General features: G+C 38.0%; 1 protein-coding gene across 2 annotated transcripts; it reads right to left on the reverse strand.

Annotated features, from left to right (window-relative positions):
• Positions 1-193: 193 nt before the first annotated feature.
• FBXO7 (F-box protein 7) lies at positions 194-22,618 on the reverse strand. Of its 2 annotated transcripts, none has more exons than XM_063074862.1 (9): positions 22,290-22,618; positions 18,137-18,431; positions 14,170-14,397; positions 12,588-12,729; positions 10,345-10,428; positions 6,782-6,877; positions 4,753-4,929; positions 2,849-2,886; positions 194-1,839 (listed from the first exon to the last, which is right to left on the reverse strand). In XM_063074862.1, exons 1-9 carry the CDS (start codon positions 22,409-22,411, stop codon positions 1,450-1,452), a joined length of 1,572 nt encoding a protein of 523 aa, XP_062930932.1. In that variant the 5' UTR covers positions 22,412-22,618; the 3' UTR covers positions 194-1,449. The 2 variants fall into 2 exon arrangements, with proteins under 2 accessions (XP_062930932.1, XP_062930933.1); XM_063074863.1 differs by lacking the exon at positions 22,290-22,618 and adding an exon at positions 21,987-22,103 and having other exon boundaries at positions 18,137-18,279.
• Between the last annotated feature and the right edge of the window lie 86 nt (positions 22,619-22,704).

Genomic DNA, 22,704 nt, shown 5'->3' on the forward strand with positions numbered 1-22,704 from the left:
AGACCCAATTAATGCCGTATGGCATCTAGTGAACACTTGTTTTAAAAAGGCTGTCCTGTAGCTCAGATATCACAAAATATTCACACCAAAAAAGTCAATAGCCCCAATCCTTTACGTAGCATGGCATCTAAAAAATCATATTACCGACTGAACTTTCTTCACTGTGATGGAAAAAGAAGACTCAATATACATGTGTAGCAAAAAATATATATTTTCACTTGTACGTAGGACTCAAAATATTCTTGCAGCATGTAACATTCCAAGCAATTTCCTTATATGCAAAACAGATTTTTTAAAAACCAGGAAAACACTGGTAATATTCCTAAATATTTTCTGCAGATGCTAAGTGTTTTATTCCTGTGTTATGAGTCAGATTTTAATTTCTGTCATGATAGCATGTTTCTGTAGTTGTTTGTATGATAAGTCATTTGTGTCTGCCCTTTTTCTTGTAGGAAAAATAAATCTTGAATTTTGTGTATTTTAAGTCTTAAAAACACAATGTTCTTCAAATAAGAGGAAGCTATCTTTAAAGAACAAGTACCTGACCAGCACTCAAAACAGTAAAACTCTGTTGTTAAAAGATGTCAGTCGCGGGCCAGTTAGCTCACTTGGGAGAGCGTGGTGCTGACAACACCAAGCCAAGAGTTAAGATCCTCTTACCAGTCATCTTTTTTAAAAAAATAAAATAAAAAAAGATGTCATCTGCTTAGATTACAAACTAGGCGCTAAGTGTTCAAAACACAAGGAAAACAAATCATAACCACCTCACCCAAGAAGGTGCCAGAAATAAGACTCCCTATAACTCAATGGTCTTCAAACAGTGCTGCTTCAGAGCCCAGGAAGTTCCACCAAGAAACCTGAGAAAAAGCTGCAGAGGGAGGAGGTGGTTGAGGAGGTGGTTGAGCCGGTGCGTGTCCAATGCACCCACTCCGAGTTCAGTTCAACCAAACTAGCTCTGCTTTTATTCATTCTATAAATTGTACTTCCATTTGAAGAAAGAGTACCACTAAAAAAAAAATAAAAAGAAACCTCCTGCAATAATTAATAATCTACCTACACTTAATAAGTTCTCTGATAATCTAAGTAACACTATAAATCTGTTCTGAATATTTAATATCTTTCTGTAATAAAAGTCAAGACTGTTATGTAATTTTACACCTTTTTTTAATCAGGTGCAGAGCATTATCAGTAAACAACCTTCATTCTAGAGGGGAAGCCACAGCAGGGAAATCAGTAGCCAACTACTGCCAAGACCAATCTTATCACAGAGTAACCTTTGGGTCATACCACCCCTAGAGCTGTAAATGTACCTACTGAACAGCTTCTGGGAGTGCAATTATCACCACTACAATCAGAAAATAACACTACAGCTCAGCACTCCCAGATGATCTCTGTAGTTCTAAACAAAAAAATCAAAAACAAATCAAGCTTCAGAAATGAGATTACAAATCACATGAATGGCAGCCGGTTGTCAGTCGGCCGGCCCCTGCTGGGTCTGAAGGGAAATCTGTCACTGGGGCCACCTCGCCCTGGCAAGATGGGGTTAGGTCCTGGAAATGGGCCAATTGGATCAAAACGTGGTCTAAGTGGAGGGAACTGGCTGGGAGTCCCCCCGGGCCCAGGGATGAGTGAATTGATTGGGTCCCCAACATAGGGAAGTGTTGGTCTTTCATCATATTCACCCCCAATAATTCCTGGAGGAAGGAGAGAGCTTGGAGGAAAGGGCCTGGAGTGCAACGGGTCAGGATAAAACGGAATGGGATGGGGTGAGGACGGCAGGAACATCATATGCCGCCCTCTCTGGGCTTCTTTTCTTTGTTTGTGCCTCTTTCTGTACAGCTGTAGGAAAAAAGAACAAGATATGGTAAGTGATTTGGATCTTTCCCTAAAGTTCTAATTTGCTTTCATTGTATAGATTTATCCGTACTTTTCTTTTCCCACACATTCTACGCAGACAAAAAAAGCAGTGCACAGAAGAGAACTTTGACAGTTTGAGTCTGCATGAATAAGGCAGGAGCTCCAAATGCAGTGCCAAGTGAACTCTATTCTTTAACCATATTGCAGCTGAGCTGTGCTAATCTGAAGTAACAGTAAATCCAAAGGAGGGATAACTGAGTGACTTGTACTTTCAAGACTGCAATCTAGAGCTCCCAAGCTGGTATGCAATTTTAAGTCAGCCTTTTCCGAAAGTGGAAAATTTAAATATTTGTTGAAAACATCATGCCACAAGGTACTGGGGGGGAGGGGAAGGGAGGAAGGCAGCACTTAAATTCATTTTTTCACCTACATTATGTCCCTAATGGATCTCAATTTCAAACAAAAAATAGATGCCTATTTTAGAGGATGGGACATATTCCTAAGAATATACTGTGTATTTTGTACATATTTGAACACTTTCATTCAAAGTCTTTTCTAGTCCTTTGTCCCAAGGAGTTTTTCTCAGTCCTATCAATGTCTTTTACAGTAGTCATCTGCAAGTAAAACAACATAATTTATTCTTTTTATAATGTACTGTTCTAATCAGCTGAACAGCTGAAGACTACTCCAGCACAAGGACAACTCACTTAAAAATTTTTTTACAACAAAAGAAAAATAAGAATGTTTTACATTAAGTAAAGATGAAAAACTTCACTGTGTTAAGATTTTTTCCTGAGTACTTATAAGAAAATAAGGTTTAAGTCTGTGGTAAAAGTTGAAAACATTATCGTTTACTGAAACTTAGCAACATAAATTTAATGAAAACAGATTTCATTACATGATCATAAAAATGAAAATATGTGCTTAATATTTTAATTCAGTAGTTATTTCTGTGTTATGAACATTACCCTTGATTTTCCAAAATACCTACTTCTTTCCAGTCTGTGTCTCCAACTCTCACAGTACTGTCTACAAAGAAAAGACAAAAAATAAGGATTTGAAAACACTTCATTCATACAGCATTAAACAGCAAGATTGTTTTTGTCCTAAAGAAACTGAAACTTACTCATTAAGCATAAAGAGGAACATAAATCATTTGTATATCACACACTATATCATTTGAATTTTTGTTTTTTTGGCAGCTGGCCAGTACAGGGATCTGGACCCTTGACTTTTGTGTTACAACACTGCCCTCTAACCAACTGAGTCAATCAATCAATCAGCTCCCACTTACACTTTCTTGAATCTAACTCAAATCCATTTTGATGATTAAGGGTGATCATCACTGTTCTGTGCTACGTGGTAGTTCAACACAGTGATCCCTCAGTGACTATGGAAACATGTGGCTGCTTTCTCCCTGCATTACCTGGTCCCACACTACATCTTCTCCCCCTAATCTCAACTGGCTTGTCAGCTGCTTCTAACCCCATGTCTAATGCTACATCAAACGGGGTGATAACCTCTGAATGTCTGTTACAGCCCACGTTCATTACTGGAGGGCAGGCTGACTCAGGCTTTCCTCCATATTTGGGTTAGATTATTTTCTCCCAACCATGTTCTGAATGATTCAACTATCATAAGTATGACCATGATTAAGTATTTTTTAAATATACTTATTTATTTGAAATATGTAAAATGAGGAAAGAGGAACCTGTTCTACTTTAAGTCTAATGAAGAGTTTGGATAAAAGATTGTGATGCCTTTTCTACAAGTTATTACATTAGCTTGGAAGTAAGATTTACAACAGCTCTAACTCCATAACATTGTATCTGTAGAAAATTTCATTATAAAATTTGAACACTCAGCTTATAAATGAGCTTGTTGACCGCAATCTAGAAATGAGATAGTAGAATGAAGACCTTAGGAATAAAAAAAAAGGAAAGAAAAAAGAACAAACCAGGTCACTTACACTTACTACATTTGAAGTTTTAAAAGAAAAACAAATTTTTTAACCATCCAAATGAATCTACATGATATTCTATTTTTAAAAAAGGGTGGAGAATCTGCCCACCAGATTTTTACAGTTGCTAAGGTGGTATGTAAACATTGTATATAGCATTATCACTTGAATTTTTTTTACCTGAACCACATAAATATTTTACATTGTAACACAGTATACATCTACATATACATAACTAAATGGAAGTTTACTCCTATTTTATAAATAGAGATATAGTTTATAAAATAAATACTGATTTTTCTATTGTGGTTTATTTTCTTGTAAAATGACACATTAAATTCATCTCATGACCTATGCTGGGATCGAACAACAGTTTGAAAAACACTGGCATGAAGTAAAATGGTGGTGGCAGAACAAAAGTTCCACAGTCAGGCTTTTGGCCTTGTACCTGGAAATACTGATGTCCAAGTTCTACTGTCATCACTGCCTCAACGATCACCAGGTCACCACAGTGTGACCATACAGAAATAAAGCTGCCCAAGCAACATGCCACAGGTGAACAAGACTCTTAAGTTATGCACTGGTCTCAGTCATGGAAGTAGGTTAGAAGTATAACTCATTTCTAAGTCAGATAACGAAGATGGTATTTAGAGAGGTAATAATCCTGTCTTACTGCAATTTTTTATCCTAAAATAATCTGCTTAGGCTAAAAGGCCACCTGTGTTAGAAAGAACACAAATGAATGGGGATAGGTTTCAGCACACAGGTAAAGCTACATGAAGCTTCAAGTCTCTTTACTCTAAGGCTATTCATTATGATCATCTGAAATATTAAAAAAAAAAAAAAAAGCCTACAACTAAAAACTTTTGGCAAGCTAATTACAACTGTAGTAAGAAAGAACCCTTTTCTTGTTAACATGTCATTATGGAAATCACCTCGAAAATCTCGCAGGTATAAACACCTCCACAAGAGTGGGTCATTTGAAGCAATAAAGAGGTCATGACAAACTGCAGACAAAGACAGAACAGAACGAACATCCAAAAGTCGGAAGATCCGTAATTTCAGCTCCAACGGGAGGACTACCAACCCAAATACATCTGGTAGGTTCAGCGCTAAAAGGAAAAAAAGAGAAAAAACAGGTATTATTGAGTAAAGAGCATCCAGCTTTTCCTTACATAGTCAACAAAAGTTGCTACTTATTCCTTTGTGAAGAGGTAACAAATTAGATGTCAATTATCCAAGCATACATTAACTACAACAAATTTTTAACCCCAAGTTAAAATGTTGTGTGTGGGTGTGCTTTGGCTGAAGAGTGTTCTTTATCCAGGATATCCTAACTCACACAACCATAGGCCCCTTATTTCCTTCATGTTTTAGTAGAAAAACAAATCCTCTTTAATACAGACCAAATAAATAACTATGACACTTGCTAAATACTAGCCAATGGTCTCTTCTGTCTCAACCAATATTCAGTGCAACAAGATTTCTCTATTCAACTACAGAAAATGGAAAATTCATTGCCTTTTATCACTAGTTCCGAAACTGTCACTTATTAGCTATGTGCCTTTAGACAAGTTACTTAAACTCAATTTCCTCATCTGTAAAATGAATTAATAATATTACATACCTCCTACCTCACTGAGTTATTGTGAGAATTAAATGTTAATACACATAAAGTGCTCAGAACAATGTTTGGCATTTCATAAGCACTCAAGTATTGGCAGAACCATTAGTGGATATGTAGCAAGCTAAAGAAAAGGAAGACACATTTAGAAGAAAAGCCAAGAAATGAAATGAAAGAACATGTTCCAAAGTTAAATGAAAATTATTTTTTGATTATTAGCTCCTTTGGAATATTTGTGATACCCTTCTCCACTAGCAAAGATATCAAAATCAAAGACATATCTAAGGGTTTTTTAACTCACACTATTCCCCTTCCCTCACCACTAACTAAAGAGGAAAACTATGGCAGTAATAGCAATGGCATCCTGCCACTTGAAACCAAAAACTTTCTGTCTGTATAATCTGAAACTATTTACCAGCTAAAGGATTATAGTGGTTGTATTATGATTCTCAATCACTTCCTACCCTGTAATTATACTTTCCCTCCCCACTACCATTAGGCTTGGCCATTTTTGACTTGTTTTGTCCAATGGAATGTGAGTGGAAGTGACATATATCATTTCTGAGCCAAAGCTTTGGGAACCAACACATGGTTGGGCCATTGGCCCTCTTCTCCTTCTACCACAAGAAGAGGATATCCTGGATAAAAACCTCTCCTTTGGCCAAAGCACATTCACACACAATATGTACATGAGTGAGAAATAAATGTTTACTTTAAGTCACTGAGATTTTAAAATATTTTTACTGCAACACACATAAGAGAAAGCTGACTAATACAAGGATCCTGAGTGAATTATAAACCTCACTGAATTACAATTTCATTGTCTATAAAATGAGTATATTAAAATCTACTTTAAAGTCTTTAGCATTAAAATGAGAACACATGTGAAACATCCAAAGTACCTGGTATAGAGCTCCCAATAAATATTGGTTTAAAAACAAAAATATTAAAAAAGAACTTAGATCCAATTTACAGGCTATCCATTATTTATTCAACACCTATTACAGGACAGACCCACTGCTAGACCATGAGAATACACAAGTGAATAAGACATACTCCCTATCTGCAAGGTATTCACAACCTTAAGTGGAAAGAAAGCACATCAACAATGATGACACACTGGAAAAAGACTATATTAAAGACATGTACAAAATACTATGGCAATATAAAGAGAAAGTGAATAACATCTAATGAATTAATATTTAAGCTTAGTCTTAAAAGAGCGCAATTTCGGAGGAGAAGAAAAAAAGAAATTCAGATGTCAGAGAGTCACCAAGCATACTAAGTACATTTACTATTCTTTCCAGCCATTTGACCTGTGACAATTTATCATCTCTCACCTTGTCGGGTAAAAGCCAGAAGAGGATACACCAGTTGGTCTTTGAACAGGCGGGAGATCTTCTGAAGATCTTTGTATATCTTGGCTACATTTTCCCCTAGAATTTTTTTTTTTAATGAGAAATCAAAACACAAAATCAAATGCAAAACCTTGGAATGGTGTCTGTCCCAGACTTCTGCCAAACCAAATCAAAGCAGTAAATAAATATTCACAAGTAATTCCTACACGGATAAACATAAACCAAAGTCCCTAGTAGAAGAAGAGGTAGGGCACATGACTCTGGTAAAACAGAACTTTAGATGTAAAGCTAAAAATCCCAGGATATCAAATTAACAGAGCTTTGCCCAACCTATACAGCTCATAGACTATAATTGCACAAAAACTGTTGTGTGATATTCATATATATGACAAAGATTTACTGAATATCTACCAATCTGTTCTGGGCACGGAGGAGACAGTGGGAAACTCCTATTGTGGAGCTTAGATCCTATTGTGGAACTTATATCCTAAAATAACTATAGTATTCATCACATGACTACGTATCAGCAACTGTACCAAGCATTTTTCAAGCGTTCCTAAATAAGAGATAGATACTATTATCCCCACTTTAAAAACAGGAAAATGTATAAAGAGCCTACCCAAGGCCCCATAATAAGTGGCAGAGCAGAATACAAACCTAAGTCTGTCTGGATCCAAAGCACTCATTTTTAGCCACGACACTGCTACTCAGAGTGTATTATCAGAAGTGATATCGCCTAAGAACTGTTTAGAAATACTGTATCTCAGGCCCCACCACTAAATCAGACCTACATTTTAATACGCTCTCCACGGGATTCACATGTACATTAAAGTGTGGCAGCACTGCCAAATTGCACCTGAGGTCCCACTTCAATTTTGCTATTTACCAAGTATACGTATAATTTGGACAAATTACCTACCCTTCTTACCCTCACCTGTTTAAAGGAGACACCACTGCCACACCAGAGAGGAGATGTTACAATTTAAAGACCCACGCACAGTGCTGAACTTGTCAGCAGGCAGACAGTTTATGCTCACCCCCTCCCCATCCCATATTTATGTATTTCACTGTCTATAACCAACGCACTCATTATAACTTCACGGATAAAAACATGAGTGAGAGATAAACAAATAAACTCTAAATCTTTGCTGTGTAAACTTGCAATCTTGAATTGAAATCTAACATTAATATATCATTTTCTAAAAAATTATTTGGTTAAAGGCCTTTTTTCAAGTGTGAAAACTCATTTTCTTTAAATAAATTTATATAAATATTTAATTAGGAACTATAAGTATTTAATTAGGAACTTATAAATGAAAGAATAATTAACAGTACACAGTTATAGTTACCAGTACTATACTGTAAGCCACAGTAAAAATTAATTCAAATAACTTGCCCAATGAACAGCACATTCCTAACCAACATAAAAGTACTTTATTAAAAATACTTAAATGAGGGCCAGCCCCGTGGCTCACTCGGGAGAGTGCGGCGCTGGTAGCACCAAGGCCACGGGTTCGGATCCTATATAAGAATCCCGATGCGCTCACTGGCTGAGTGTGGTGCAGACCACACCGAGCCGAGGGTTGTGATCCCCTTACTGGTCAAAAAAAAAAAATACTTAAATGAAATAGTCCATAAACTTAAACAGTGCTAATTTTTTCCTCTCCTTTCGTTTCCTTTTTCCTTATTTAAGAAAAACCAGATAATAGAAATCTGAGCTACATCCCTATAAAAGCTGTTTTTTAAAGGCTAGGAATCAGACAAATCTATTCCAATCCCAAATTCCATCATTTATTAGCTCTGTGACCCTGAAGCAAATTCACCTCCTCTACACCTGTTGTCTGAACTATAAAATGGGCATAAAAACCCTACTACTTCAGAATGTAGAGTATTTCTACTCCCCATAGAAGGTCCTCCCTAGCATAGAGATGAATACAGAATGCTGTAGCCAAAGAGCTTCAAGTTTTTCTGACTCTAATGCTAAGACTATCTTTACAGATTCATCAGTCTAGGTCATGCATTCTCAAAAGGGGCATGATCACCCCCGTGGGGGCAAAAGCTATTCTTGGAGGGCAAAAAAAAAAAAAACCTGGCTATTACGCTGGTTTGTGACCCTCCAAAGAGACACAGTATATAAATAAATATACAGCATATCTGTGGTATTAAAATGTCATGGGGGAAAGCAATTAGGAAAAAAAAAAATCTACAATGGTTCCTTAGGGGAAGAGATAATAAAAAAGAAAAGATTGAGAAACATTGATCTAATCTGATATTAAATGTTCAATTCAACTAACGCCCAAGTTCTGATTCTATGTCCAATGAGAGACCATTATAAATATGTACAAGTATTCTGTCACCTCTTCTTATCACTTTTAGTTAGTATAAATCAGTCTTGCAGGTCCTGATTTCCCATAGGAATTAGCACTAATAAGCCTCTACACCTTCAAAGCAACGATCTACATCTAGCCGGCCTTCCCTAAAAGACATGCTGTAAATGCCTCTCCCCTGTACCACAACACTCCCATTTGGCTCTTAAAACCCTCCTAAGTTTACTATGAGGATTAAATGGAGTAACATATTTAAAGGCCCATGTCCAACACAAAACAAGCACTTGAAAGATATTAGTTCCTCTCTCTACCCTATCTCTTCTCTTTCAACCACCAATCTGCCTCTCGAAGTTTGGGTTTAACTAAAAACAATTTTTAAAAACCTGTCTTCTATGCATCTATTAATAATTTTATAGAATGTAAGGGCTGGCCAGCTAGCTCAGTTGGTTAGAGAATGGTGCTTATAATACCAAGGTACAGGGTTCGATCCCTGTACCAGCCAGCTGCCAAAAAATAACAATAATTATTTGATGGACTATAAGCAAAACCATGTCGAGAATGCAAACTTTTGGTAAAGTTTCAATCTGCATCAAATAGCGGTCAAATTTATATAGCTTTAAACAAACATTTTGAGTGCAGTTTTTCCTCCAATAATCTTCAATAATTAAGCTGCATTACTTCCACAAAACACAGATCCTCTCTATATTGGTTATACAATGCTAGAAAGATCTTTAAGAAGTAATACAGAAACTATGAAGCATCATCAGAATGTGATGAATTACATACCAGTGTTATTTCATAACAACAGTATAAATATAATTGAGCACTCTAAGACCCTAAGAAAAACAGGAAACTCCTCAAATTATAATCAAAACCTTTGCAATCTTTTTTTTTTTTTTTTTTTAAAAAGATGACTAGTAAGGGGATCTTAACCCTTGACTTGGTGTTGTCAGCACCACGCTCACCCAGTGAGCAAACCGGCCATCCCTATATGGGATCCGAACCTGTGGCCTTGGTGTTATCAGCACCGCACTCTCCCAAGTGAGCCACAGGTCGGCCCAAAACCTTTGCAATCTTAAAGAGACATTGTCTTGAATTTGCTCTATTCTCATTTAGAAATTTTTAGTCTTTTGAACATTATCTTTCAGTTTCTGTCTTTTTTTTTTTAAATGAACCTCTCAAAGCTTCACCCCCAAAATTAAATCATAGTTACATTACCTAGTTCATCTTTGCAAATAAAAGATTCTGGCAGCAGCTGCAATCTTTTCACACTTATAATTTCACTGTTGATTTTTAGTGTAGCTGTAAATAAGCAAAAGAAAGATGATAAAAAAATTTTGTCACTTCAATTGCCTTCCTTTTTTAGTACAGGCTTCCATTTCCTTGTTCCCAATATACTAAGGACACACACAAAACCAACAGCTCTGTGCCTACTCCTTTCCCTCACACAAGGTCAAAAGTGTAAACCTGCCATCAGACAAATTAAAATCACTCTAAAATACCTTCTAAAACTACAGTAAGCATCTTTATATAAAATCCACTAAGTATTACCAACAGCAGCTTATTAGTAATTGAAAGATATGCAACAAGGTTAAATAGAAGGCAACTAAACACAATAAAATCATTATTTCTAATGAAGTCACTAAAAGCTCCATTTATTTTTTATTTAACCTTTGGCAATGAGTCTTCCCTTGTTCATTAAAAGAATCCTGCTAGTTTTTACACCATCATCTCTCTCCAGACCCCAAGAACCTATATTCTTGACACCATCAGAATTCAATTTTAATCATGTATACAAAAGCACACTTTGTCTCATTCCATGAAAGAGCCAATTATGTGCTTGTTATGCACATGTGGACCAAGCAGGATGCCCTGGGTGAAGGAAAGATTTAAGGACACACTACTCCTTTTCAAAGAATCAAGCCTGGAATGGCTGGCTGCCATGCAAATCTGCAAGTAACTAATGTGCCAAGAATAGAAAGGAATAAAACATCAGAAACTAAGAAATCATCAAGACATCAAGCAGCTATTCTCTTTATGTTAAGAATCCTGAAACCAGTAAATAGAGGTTATTATACACATGCCGTTAAGTGTTTTTATAAGAAATTGAGGCAAAAACTACAACCTCACATTTACTACTTGGTAACATCAACCTTGCAAGTTAGGATGTTATGTGGCAGAATGATTAGATAAAAGCAGAAACTGTTGACATTCTGTGTATAAGAATGCCAAACTCAAAGCTACAGTTGCTAATTGTGGTGAATTGCTGAAAAGACATTGCTAGATACTAGTGCCATCAGATAATCACATCCTGACAAATGTGCAGTACCACCAAAGCCGTTAAATCAAAAATTTTGAATAACATTTCAAAGAATCTGGTGATTAAAAGGAAATAGCAGATATTACATAAGAGGAGACCTATAACTATCTTCCATTTCAAAGATCAGACAGCATTAAGTCAGTAGCTTTCAAAGTAAGTATTAGCAGAAAATACATTTTTTCAAACAAAATCTTACACATAACCTCAATAAATGAAACAGATAAACAAGGTTTAAGTGGTGACAGGGGTTCTACCTTGCCTCCACCCCAGCGGAAACAAGTCACTGCAGAACATTTTGAAAACCTCGACCTAAGACATATCAAAGCAACTGCCTTTGCTATAAAAGATAAGCTTTATCGAAAACAAAACAAAAATGCAGTCATCCCAGTTTTATCGCACTGTCTTAGCAAATAGGATAAATCTCAAAAAAACAAGACAGAATAAAACTGAAAGATCCCCATTGCTCAAATGGATCTCCAGTAGGTGTGTGATTATGAGACTATTTCATAGAATACTGGTAGCTGGTATGGGCTCAAGTCGCATCAGGGCTAAAATGAAATACAAAGATGGAATGTACTGCTATCCCAGTGAAATTTCTTAATATCAAAGAGGGGAAATAGAAAAAGAAACTCTCTATTCAGATTAACTTTCAGGGACAGGGGGAAATAAAACACATACATACTAAGGCCTCAGAACCCTTAGCAGTGTTTCCATGCATTGCTGGTCTCAGAGATGCCAAACTAGATAAATGGTGACCCCTGCTCAATCTCACCATCTCTCAGTTCAAGACCTTTGTTAAAAGAATAAAAATAAAGCCATCCACAGACATAAAGAAAGAAAAAGTTCTCTTCAAAGAGTTCGTGTGTAATAGACTCATTTCACTCCTATTACCACAACTCCCCCTGGAGCAAAATATTACAAAGGTCACGACCTCAACATTATGGCTGCCCCAGGAGAGAAGGCAGCAGGAATAGTCTATAATACTTAAGACACATGTTATCAGTGATCTAGGAATTAAATAAAGTTGAGAAAAACTCAAAACTCTGTTATGCTAGCCAATCACTGAAGTGGCTATGAAACATCTGGAAAGAAACATGTAAGTATTCATAGATCAGCGACCATGACTATGCTATCCAGTTACCATTGACGACGATGAGGTTTCCCAAAGGCAAACAGGTGAGAGCAGCAGAGCCACCCTCACAGAGAGGATGTGTGTACTGTAGCTTATACACACCACTCGACTTCCACGTCTCTGGCATGGACACTGCTTTGGCTTCGGTCCCCTGGGGAATGAAATGAAAGAGAAACAAGATATTGAAGAAAGGTGTTACTCTCAAAAACATTAAAAATCTAAAAGGCCCCTAACTTGTTTAGAAATAAGCATTCTACATAGTCCCCTTAATAAAATGTGTCAAATCATTAATATTGCTATTAATGGAGGATAATATATTGTAACATTTTTTTATCAAAATTTTTGTTCAAAGAGACAAAGTAGCATCATAGAAATAAGGATTGATTTCTCTCTTCAAAAACTCACTTCTCTGCCTAGCAAAGCCATATCATTACGAATACCCCAGTTCAAACAGCACTTCCTCTGTAAAGCCTTCACAAGAAAAAGAATCCTGTTTTGTCATTCCCTCTTTCATCCCCTAACATTCTGTTCATACTTCTATTGTTACATATTATTATTATGTTATTTACCTATTTATGCTTATTTGTGCTATTTATACATTATAATTATCTTATTTGTCTCTCTCCTCCACTTATGGACTCCTTCAGGACAAGGAATGCCTCAATATTCTTATAGACTAATTCTTGGCTCGATGCATGCCATGGTGCAGGTGTACAATGATCACTGAATTACTCTAGATCTTTGTAACTCATAAAATGGCTCACAGACCAGTGGCATCAGCATTGTGTAGGAGTACCCAAAAGCTCAGGCTCCATCCTAGATTTACTAAACCAAAACCCGGATTTTAATAAGATCCTAGGAATGCCTAAGCACATTAAAGTTTAAGAAGCTCTATTCTAAATATTCTCCACTGTGAATCCCTGGCATCCTATATATGTATATGCCTCTCCTAGAACTTAACCAATATAGTATAATGGTTTATATACTTGCCTATCTCTGCCACTCCCAGCCTATGGGCAACTGGAGAGCAGGGACCATTCACATGTATGAGCAACCTGAGAGCAGGGACAAAGCACTGTACCTGACATTGGTGGATGCAAATTCAAATGAATATTCGATGAATGAATGAAGATAAGCAACAATAGCATAAGAGCAATGCCCTTCTTCCTAACTGAATCTAATCAAGTTACTGGCATTTCATAGGGCCATTATCATATAAAATAACCTAGTGAGCCAGCCATCTAGTCATACTCAATCCACATTCATTAATCACATTCTGTCTACATGTTATAATAAATAATCTTTTGTCTTTTTTTTTTTTTACCAAGTTGCCATCATTTTCTGTCACACCAACTAAAAACTGATGAAGGAAATGAAGGAGAAAAAAAAGGAAGGAAAAGAAGGAAGGGAACCTGTACTGAATGTCTACTATGGCCCATCACTTTGTTTGGCACTTTTTCAATACCCAACCACATTTAATAAAGAAACCCAGAACACCACAACACCCTAGTGATACTTATTGATATACCCCCTTTTTGCAAAGAGAAACTTAACTCTAAGAAGATGTTTGGGTTTTGCTTGTAGTACTTACCTGAGGTTTGTAACCTGACTCCAACATGAGAAGATGTATCAATACTATCAAGGCATCATTGGCATTAGAACAGTCAGCGGATTGATACAGGGTCTCTAACGAATGTGGCACTTGCCCTTCCACCGATTCACTGCAGAGCATTGGTTCTGAGAGATAGAAACCTGTGCCCTCTTCCATATCCACAACATCTTGAATGGACTTAGCTTCAAAACCGTGATTAGGCCCTGACTGAAGAGGATAAAAACAAAGAGTTAATTAAAAAAACATTTTTATACAGTACATTTTGTATCCTAAAGTGAACTAAGATTAGTGCTCAGAACCAAATCACATCGTTTGGTTCAGAAATGGGAGACATTTTAAGCAAACCCTCATAAATTAATAAGCCTTCAACCTACTCCTCCATCCTGAATTCCTTATCTCCATTAATTCTAGATAATACGCCAAAAACATGGATATCATCCTAGATGCTTCCCTCTCCCTCACTAAAAGCCACATCAAACCTGATCAGTCTTCAAAGTTCCACTGAAACTAACTCCTAAATATCTCTAAAATCTGCCCCTTCCTACTACATGGATACATACTTGAGAGTCTCACCATTTATTCCTGACTTCCAGCAACAGCCTCCCCTACAAGTATCTCTGCCTCAACTTTGTCTTCCAATACATTCCACCCACTGCTGCCAGTTTTTCAACAATTAAGAATTCAGTCATGTCCTACGTCCCAGCTCAAACTCACCAGTGTTTCGCCAACACAGACAACAGTGTTCCCCTCAGTTGTGCCCTAGAATGTGGCCCTAAATGTTTTTAGGAAAAAAGTTGGTCCACAATCAAGGAACTGTGGAAAATGCTACCTGCTACAGACACCTCACCCTCCAAATTCACCAAATACATTATTAGCTTTAGAAGAGCTCTCAGAGGTCTAAGAATATTAACAATGTGTGCATAACATTTAACCAAGAAACACTATTCTCCTTCCTCAACACTCAGCATCCCTGTAATAAAATCTCATGAAACAAGTTTTTCATAGAGGATACTGAGAAATGCAGGCCTATAAAATTTAAGTGCAAACTCCTAAATTTCTTAGCATACAAGGCCCTTCATCACCTGATCCCTGACTATTTATCAAGTTCACTTTCTGCCACTCTCTTCCTACCCAGCACAGTACTCCCCACCTCTTCAAAAGAGGTATTACAGACCACCCTCTGCCTTGCAAAGGCCCTGATTATTGCACCTTATCACACTGTATTATAATTTTCTGATTACACATTTGATCCCACCTTGACTGCAAGCTTATAAGACCAGACTACATGTCACCCATTTTTGTAACTGCAACACAGTAACTCGTACATAGTAGGTATTCAATAAATGATTGTTACACGCTGAAGGATAGTACCTTACAATTTCATAATGTTTTTGTTTTCAAAGCATTTTCTCATTTGCGTCTTACAACAATCCTATAAAACAGGCAAGGCAAACGGTGTCACCTTTTTATATAGATGCTATAATTATAACTCAGGAAGATTAAATAATGCAATCAAGGTTACCAGCTAATAAAAATGTGAAATGAACCAAGATTTCCAGACTCAAAGTTCAGGGCTTTTAGACTTAATACCCTGCTTCAGTAAAACAAAGTTACCTAGACAGATTTTGCTCAGAAAGCTCATTTCCTAGGCATGTGCTGAAGTCTTAATGAAAAGCACATGTTTCCTCTTTTTTAAGTTTGTATTTCGACTAAAGGACAGAGAAAATTAAAAATACATAGTAAAAGTGAAAGGTTGGGCCAACATAAGGGAGCCGGAGCTGTTCTTCCAAAACCTCTGAGAACCTAAGCCCAGATGGCTTATGGAAAGATCCATATTCACTTGTTAAAACCTAGAGGCCAGTGACAATTCACACTACCTAAAAAGGAGGTATGGCACAAAACCATTCACAATTTTTCTGAGCAAACAGAAACCACCATATTAAAAACCACTTAACACTGAGCTATATTATGAAATATAGGCTCTTTGCTTCTTTACCATTATGCCTAACTTGAGCCATTTACTACTTACTGACAGTTGTGTGGGACAGAATATATGTGGGAAAACAAAATAAGGTTACCCTAAGCTGAAAATTACATGGGACAGAGATATCGGAACCCCCTGGTGGGCTTGTCAAACCTTTCTCGTACTCACTGAGAAACACTGGCATTCTGAGCCGCTCTGATATGAATATTTATCATATTCTTCACATGTGTATAAATGAAAAAAAATGCTGAGCACTACTTCACTAATCATTTTGCCATCTGTCATTTACAAAAAACTGAAACAGTAACTAAAAGACTAATACTAGCATGAGAGCTAATATTAGGATCTGATACACATTATCCTTGTTTCTCATTAAAGACTCAACAGGTATTAGATGAATTCCCAAATACACTGAAGTAAGAAAATTAATTTATAATCACAAGTGTAAAATTTATCTCATGATTTCAAGTTTTACCAATCTATTTTCCTTTCCTAAGGCTCCATCCGACATCAATTAGCAGATCATACATTTCAAGTACTTAAAGTATTATTTTTATGAGATTTAAAGTTCAGTTTCCACACAAAGATTCTACAGTCACCCTACACAAATCTTAGAACTGAAATTATTAACTTGAGGAAATGTTAATTTCTCAAAATTTTCCAAAAGAAAACTAGTAAAGTAACTAACACATATACTATGAAAAGCTTCATATTATTGGATAATTCTAATATTACACACAAGTAAAAGGAATGGGCTCTTCTACCAAAGTTATCATGGAATGAGTCCATCAGCAAAAATTACTCAGATATGTAATTTAAATATATGACTAAAATTCTCATTCATTCTCCAGATTACCTCTATGAGGCAGAAACATACAGAGATAGAAATTAAAAGGCAAAATAACAAATAATGAGGTGTTTACAAGGCAATAAAGATAATCAATACAAAGAAATTATAGGGCTATGGTTGGCAAGGGCCTTGGAAATAGGTAGAAATAAAGATAGGAGAGGGAGGAAAGGTAGTGGCTTACAGTACAGTCTGGGTGAGCAGCAAAAGCATGGAAGCAGTCACGGGGGGGGCGTGTGTGTGTGTGTGTGTGTGTGTGTGTGTGTGTGTGTGTGTGTACACGTGCATGTGCTGGCTGGCAGAGAGAAAATGATAAGGAGTCTGGTCTGACTGGAGATGATAGTTTACAGGAGGGAAGAAAAGAAACTAGCCCTGGAAAGGCTGGACAAGGCAAGTCTTCAAAAAGCCTTGAAATCTAGGTACAGGAGGATAGATATTTTCCTCTTCTGTAAATCAACAGGATTGAACTAGAGTCATTTGGTCTTTTTCAGCTCAAAAATTATAAGTAAAGGTATATCTATGAGGTAGAGTTACTAAAGAGTACAGGAACAACAAAATCAAAAATGTGTGGGAAGAAGACAAACCTTGAAAGCAGACTGAAGAACAGAGACACTGGAAGCCTGAAATGGAAAAGAAAAACTGACAAGCCTTGTTAATGGGTTGGATGTAAGGACTCAAAAATCACAGGAGTATGCAACAGAATGTCACTAACAGACTGAGAAGGGTAGCTGGTTTGGGAAGAAGAGAACGTCAGCGCACATAGTTCCAAATTATGTTGGACATATAGGGTTTGCAATGACAATTTAAAAATCTAGGTATAAATGTCTTACAAGTAATTTGGAAATAACTGTACTACATATATAGCCTTAATGAGTACAGTAGACCAGAGAAGTAACGCTGGGAATCAGTGTCTGAACAAAATAAATAGGTATAACTACTTCTGAATGCCAGCCCAATGTTCATCCAGGCATTTAGCAGTTAAAATAAAAATGTACTATCAGAAGATAATCTGCAATCTACTGATGATAATTATCCTGACTAGTATAGAATTCAACTGAGGTGTTCAATATGAGTTATCAACTACTGTATTTCATATCTCAGTCTTTAATACCCACCATACTGTCATCATTCCAGACATCAGTTTGGGCTGCCTGTCCTTGGAGTGAATCACTCAGTTGTTCATCTGGTGTGCTGGCCTGATTGGAGCTGGCGGCCAAAGAGGGTTTTTCATTATTCTGGAGTGAGGAATGCTCTGAATCTGTGGATGAAGGTAAGTTAGGTGCTGGAATGGTATCTTCAAGAATCAAACATATCAAGTCCCCAGAAACAATCCCATAGGAAGCCAAGGTCTCTTCATCTCCAGTGAGGGCATCCTTGTTGTTCAATGTAATTGCAAATCGGGTATCAGAACTGCCAAGAAAGACGGATAAGGATAGTAAGAGCTAACTATTCTCATTACTCTCAATAATACATTTGGAATATATATATAAGGTGCATGGCATGACCCTAGAAGAACTAAGTAATGAAAAAAAAAGGCCAAAATTTTGAGTAAATTATCAAAATTATTTGTTTTTATCACTGAATGCCTAGGTAATAGGTTTCTAATAGCTAAAACTCTAGGCTGGAAATAGGATACAGTAATTCTCTATCATTAATCCATGTTTTCATCAATTCTGAGATATATACTTTTTAATATTTTGACATCTTTGAAATTGGGATGCTTCTTAAAGTCAATGACCTATCAATTTTAATAAACAGCATGTTTTCCCTTAGAGTGCTATAAAACAATGTATTACAATTAACAGCAACTCAGATTCAATGAAATACTCTTTTTAAAATATAAATTAGGTCTGCTTAAAACCAGTGGCTTCTATCTGAACTTGGACTAGAATCCTTAACATGGCCTCCAAAGCCCATTATTTTGTGCCATCCATCCTCTAGCTCACTGTTCTCTCTTCACACAAGCTTCCCATCCACTCTGAAAAGCAGAGCAACCTCACTGCAGCCTTTGGGCTTCTGCATTTGCTCTTCCACATCAAATGACTGACTCTTCCTCATCATGCAGGTCTCAGCTCAAACATCACCTCCTTAAATATGCCTTCCATCCAGCCTGCACCACCCTATTCTGTTCTGTTTTATTTTTACTGTCACATCACTATTTGAAAACATCAACTTATTAGTCTATTATCTTGTCTTCCCCACCTTTATGAGCTTAAGTCCTAAGATCCGAGATCTTGTCTACACAGTTCGAAACCATATCTCTCTAGCACTCCACAAATACAGTAATAAGGGAAGCAGGCACAAGTTGTGTGTGTGCACACATGAACACGTGCATGTGTTGGCTGGCAGAGGGGAAATGAGGAGTCTGAAGATGACAGTTTATAGGAGGAAAGAACAGAAACTAGCCCTGGAAAGGTTGGGTGGGGCAACTTATGAGAAAGCCTTGAAAACTAAGTACAGGAAGAGAAACAACATTTTCCTCTTCTGTAAAACAACAGGGTTGAACTAGAGATGTGTGGAATAAATGTAATCACCAAACAGTTAGGAAGATCAAGATGAAAGTGAAATCAGGTCTGCCTATTCAGTGTCTTACAGGACAGTTTGATTACATAGGCTCCAAAATACCTAAATGCATGTTCTTAATCAGAAAAAGTTAGATGAGTGTATATAGATGACTGAGTACAAAATTCATCCCTCTTATTGATGATGACAAGTACAACTTCACCCTGCCTACTGACGACCAGTTATGTCTTTTATATGGAAGACAGCACAAATACAAAAATCCACTGCCAAACAAGCTAAGAGCTCTAATAAGTCTGACTGAAGCCATTCTTTCTGAATCACAGATTATCTGACTTTGTGAGAATAACCATCATTTTTCATCACACAGCAGTGAAGAATAATTAAATCACTGTAAAACATTTTGTAAGACATTTACACTCAGTAATGCTGACTTTATTAACTTTTTGAGAGGTTAACAAAAGTTGAAGACCTTTGAAAATCATGGCCTGTTTATTTTTTCTTACAATGCTGCATTTTGAAAAGTGCTCAGAATAACTCGTTTTATCTCACACATAAATACAATTTGCTTACCAAGTGAAGTGTTTTTGGCAAAAAAAAAAAAAAAAATTACTGAAGTAAAAACTACTCTGCTTATTGGAAATGAAATGGCTCTACTTCTGTTTTCGAAATGCTTTGATAAACAAAATGTTGGAATTCTGCCAGCTGCCCATAAAAACACCATCTCAACTTTGGCAGAAAAAGGAAAAGCATTTCAAATGAACTATGCATTTATGGATCATTCATCACAGCAAAAGGTTGTTTTTTAAAACAATATCTAGTACAATGTATGTTCAAACATTTGTTTGTATAAAGGTAAAGAACCATCTGCTTAATAAAAAATGTCAGCTTTCCCTTCCACTTTAGAAAAAAGAGAAGAGCTATTTCTAAAGTAATATGTAGTTTTCCAAGGTTCTATTTTCGGAAACTAGGGGGGAGGGGGGAGGAATGGATTTAAATTCACCAGGAAATGAAATCCTAGAAACTCCAGGCTTTTTAAAGATATTTTATGGCAATTCCAGATCCACTTGCTCAGTAAAAACACTTTAAAAATAACAATGTCATATGGACACATTTTAAAACTGCTCATTTATTATAAAATGAACATATTTTCAAAAGAATAAATTCACTTTCACAAGCTGAATCTTAAATTCCTTCCAGTTAACCAGACTCAACTGTAAAAACAAACCTGAAAGAGAAACTAAATTGGGCTCTTGGGTAAACAAACGTCACATTGAGTTTCACATCCTTCCAAGACTATCCTGCCTAAATAAAAAATAATAATAAAATGTATATACATACATATGGAAACACCTTAAAAAGAGAAGTTAATTTTGAAAATTTATGGCAGGGTAATGACAGCAGCATGCAAAACACTTAGGTTTAACACCAAGAAATAACAGGTATGTCACTAACATGTAAAGGAGTTAGGTCAATATCTCGTCTTTGTTTTTGTTTTTTAATCTGGAGGAAAACAGACTTACTTTTAATCTAAGAATGTCTTAACCTAAAAATGAAAGGGTGAGAGGTTCATAATATGGCTTCATTTTACTGAATTCCCTAAAAATAAAGTGAAAGCTTATAAAAGCAGCCAATTTTCTTTTCTTTTGAAGAATTTACCTGAAAAGCCCCAGGAAACACCTTTTTGTTTTTTCTTAGCACAGTCATAAATTTCAAATTCAGTAGCTCAGTATATTTGAAGATGACCGTTCTTACACTGTCCCTCTACTCTCTGACAAAGCAGCTTCATCTGCAGCCCTACATATTAATTACAGAACTTGATTCTTTCTCAACTTCACTGCCCCCAAACTGCGAACTCTCCAGAGTCATCATAGGGCCAAGGTTTACCTCCGTTTTAGCAAAAAAGCAACACCTCGCCCAGGAAAATCGAATGATCTGAAACACGCCCACACCTCCTCCTTCCTAAAACTTTGCAGTGGGTAAGTCAAAGTGCTCACTTTCATGCAGCGGTGCCTGCCACATAAACACTCAACATCGTCTTAAAATCATTTTTGCTTTAGCGCAGCAAGACCAGTTATAGGTGCCCTCGGAGGGAGGACACATTCTTAACTTCTGGTATTTCCCGAACCTGTTCACTGAAATACCCCAACAGAGGAAGAAAGTGACCTTAAACCCCTGAAGCTCCTAATTTCCAACTTGAAATTTAGCAAGTCGTGTGGATTCTGCATTCTCTCCTCTCCCTGGTTTCGTTTACTGCAAAAACGGAAACGATTGGGCCGAACCCGTGGCGCACTTGGTAGGGTGCTGCGCGGGGAGCGCGGCGATGCTCCCGCCGCGGGTTCGGATCCTATATAGGACTGACCGGTGCACTCACTGGCTGAGTGCCTGTCACGAAAAAACGACAAAAAAAAAAAAAAAAAAAAAAAAACGGAAACGATTACTCACCCGGGAGGGGCACGGAGCGCCCGGGAGGCCGGGCCATGTTCTCCCGGAGCCGGGACCCCAGCGAGCAGCAGCCCAGCGCCCCGCTCACCACCCCGCGCGTCACAGTCACAAATGTCCTGGCCCAGCGACACTCCCGGAGCGTCTGGCCTCCTGTGACGCCCCGGGGCGTCCCCGCACCCGGCCACGCCCGCGCACCGCAGTGACACAGACGACTCCCAACCGCACGGCGCCGCCTCCCACACGGACACGCTCCTCCCACCAGCCCAGAGTCGCACGCAGACCCCCGCCGCGACCCCCGCCTACCTGTAGCCCCAGGTGGGCAGCAGAGCCCGGCTCAGGTGCGCGCGCAGCTGCCCCAGCGTCGGCTCCGCTTCCGGCAACTCCAGCGGCCAGGTCCGCTTCTGAAGCCGCACCCGCAGCTTCATGGCAGCGGCGGCGGGAAGGCCGAGGGGCCTGGACCCGGCGACGACGCCGAAGCGACGACTACCAGAGCTGTGGGGGTGCGGAGGTGTACCGGGGGACAGGCTCCGCTACCGACGCCGCCCTGCCGGCCTGTCTCTGGAACAGGAGCGCTCCGCCCCTCTCGTGAGGGCGCCCCCTGGAGCCCACTCCGCGAGCTGGCGGCTGGCGGCTGACGGCCTGCGGCGAGCTCGGCCGCTTTCTCGGAGAGGCCTTCCGATCGATGACTCGGCGCACAACGGCGCTGCCTGGGAGCGCG

The sequence above is a fragment of the Cynocephalus volans genome, chromosome 12, assembly GCF_027409185.1.
Source record: "Cynocephalus volans isolate mCynVol1 chromosome 12, mCynVol1.pri, whole genome shotgun sequence".
NCBI classification, from domain to species: domain Eukaryota; kingdom Metazoa; phylum Chordata; class Mammalia; order Dermoptera; family Cynocephalidae; genus Cynocephalus; species Cynocephalus volans.

What these genes read in the sequence shown, in the direction of transcription:
- FBXO7 (XM_063074862.1), bottom strand. Translation starts at nt 22,411, where the DNA reads ATGAAGCTGCGGGTGCGGCTTCAGAAGCGGACCTGGCCGCTGGAGTTG. An exon ending in CTGCCCACCTGGGGCTACAG is followed by an intron (nt 18,432 to 22,289) that starts GTAGGCGGGGGT and finishes CTTTCTTGGCAG; the next exon opens with TTCTGATACCCGATTTGCAA. An exon ending in AGTCAGGTTACAAACCTCAG is followed by an intron (nt 12,730 to 14,169) that starts GTAAGTACTACA and finishes TTCATTCCCCAG; the next exon opens with GGGACCGAAGCCAAAGCAGT.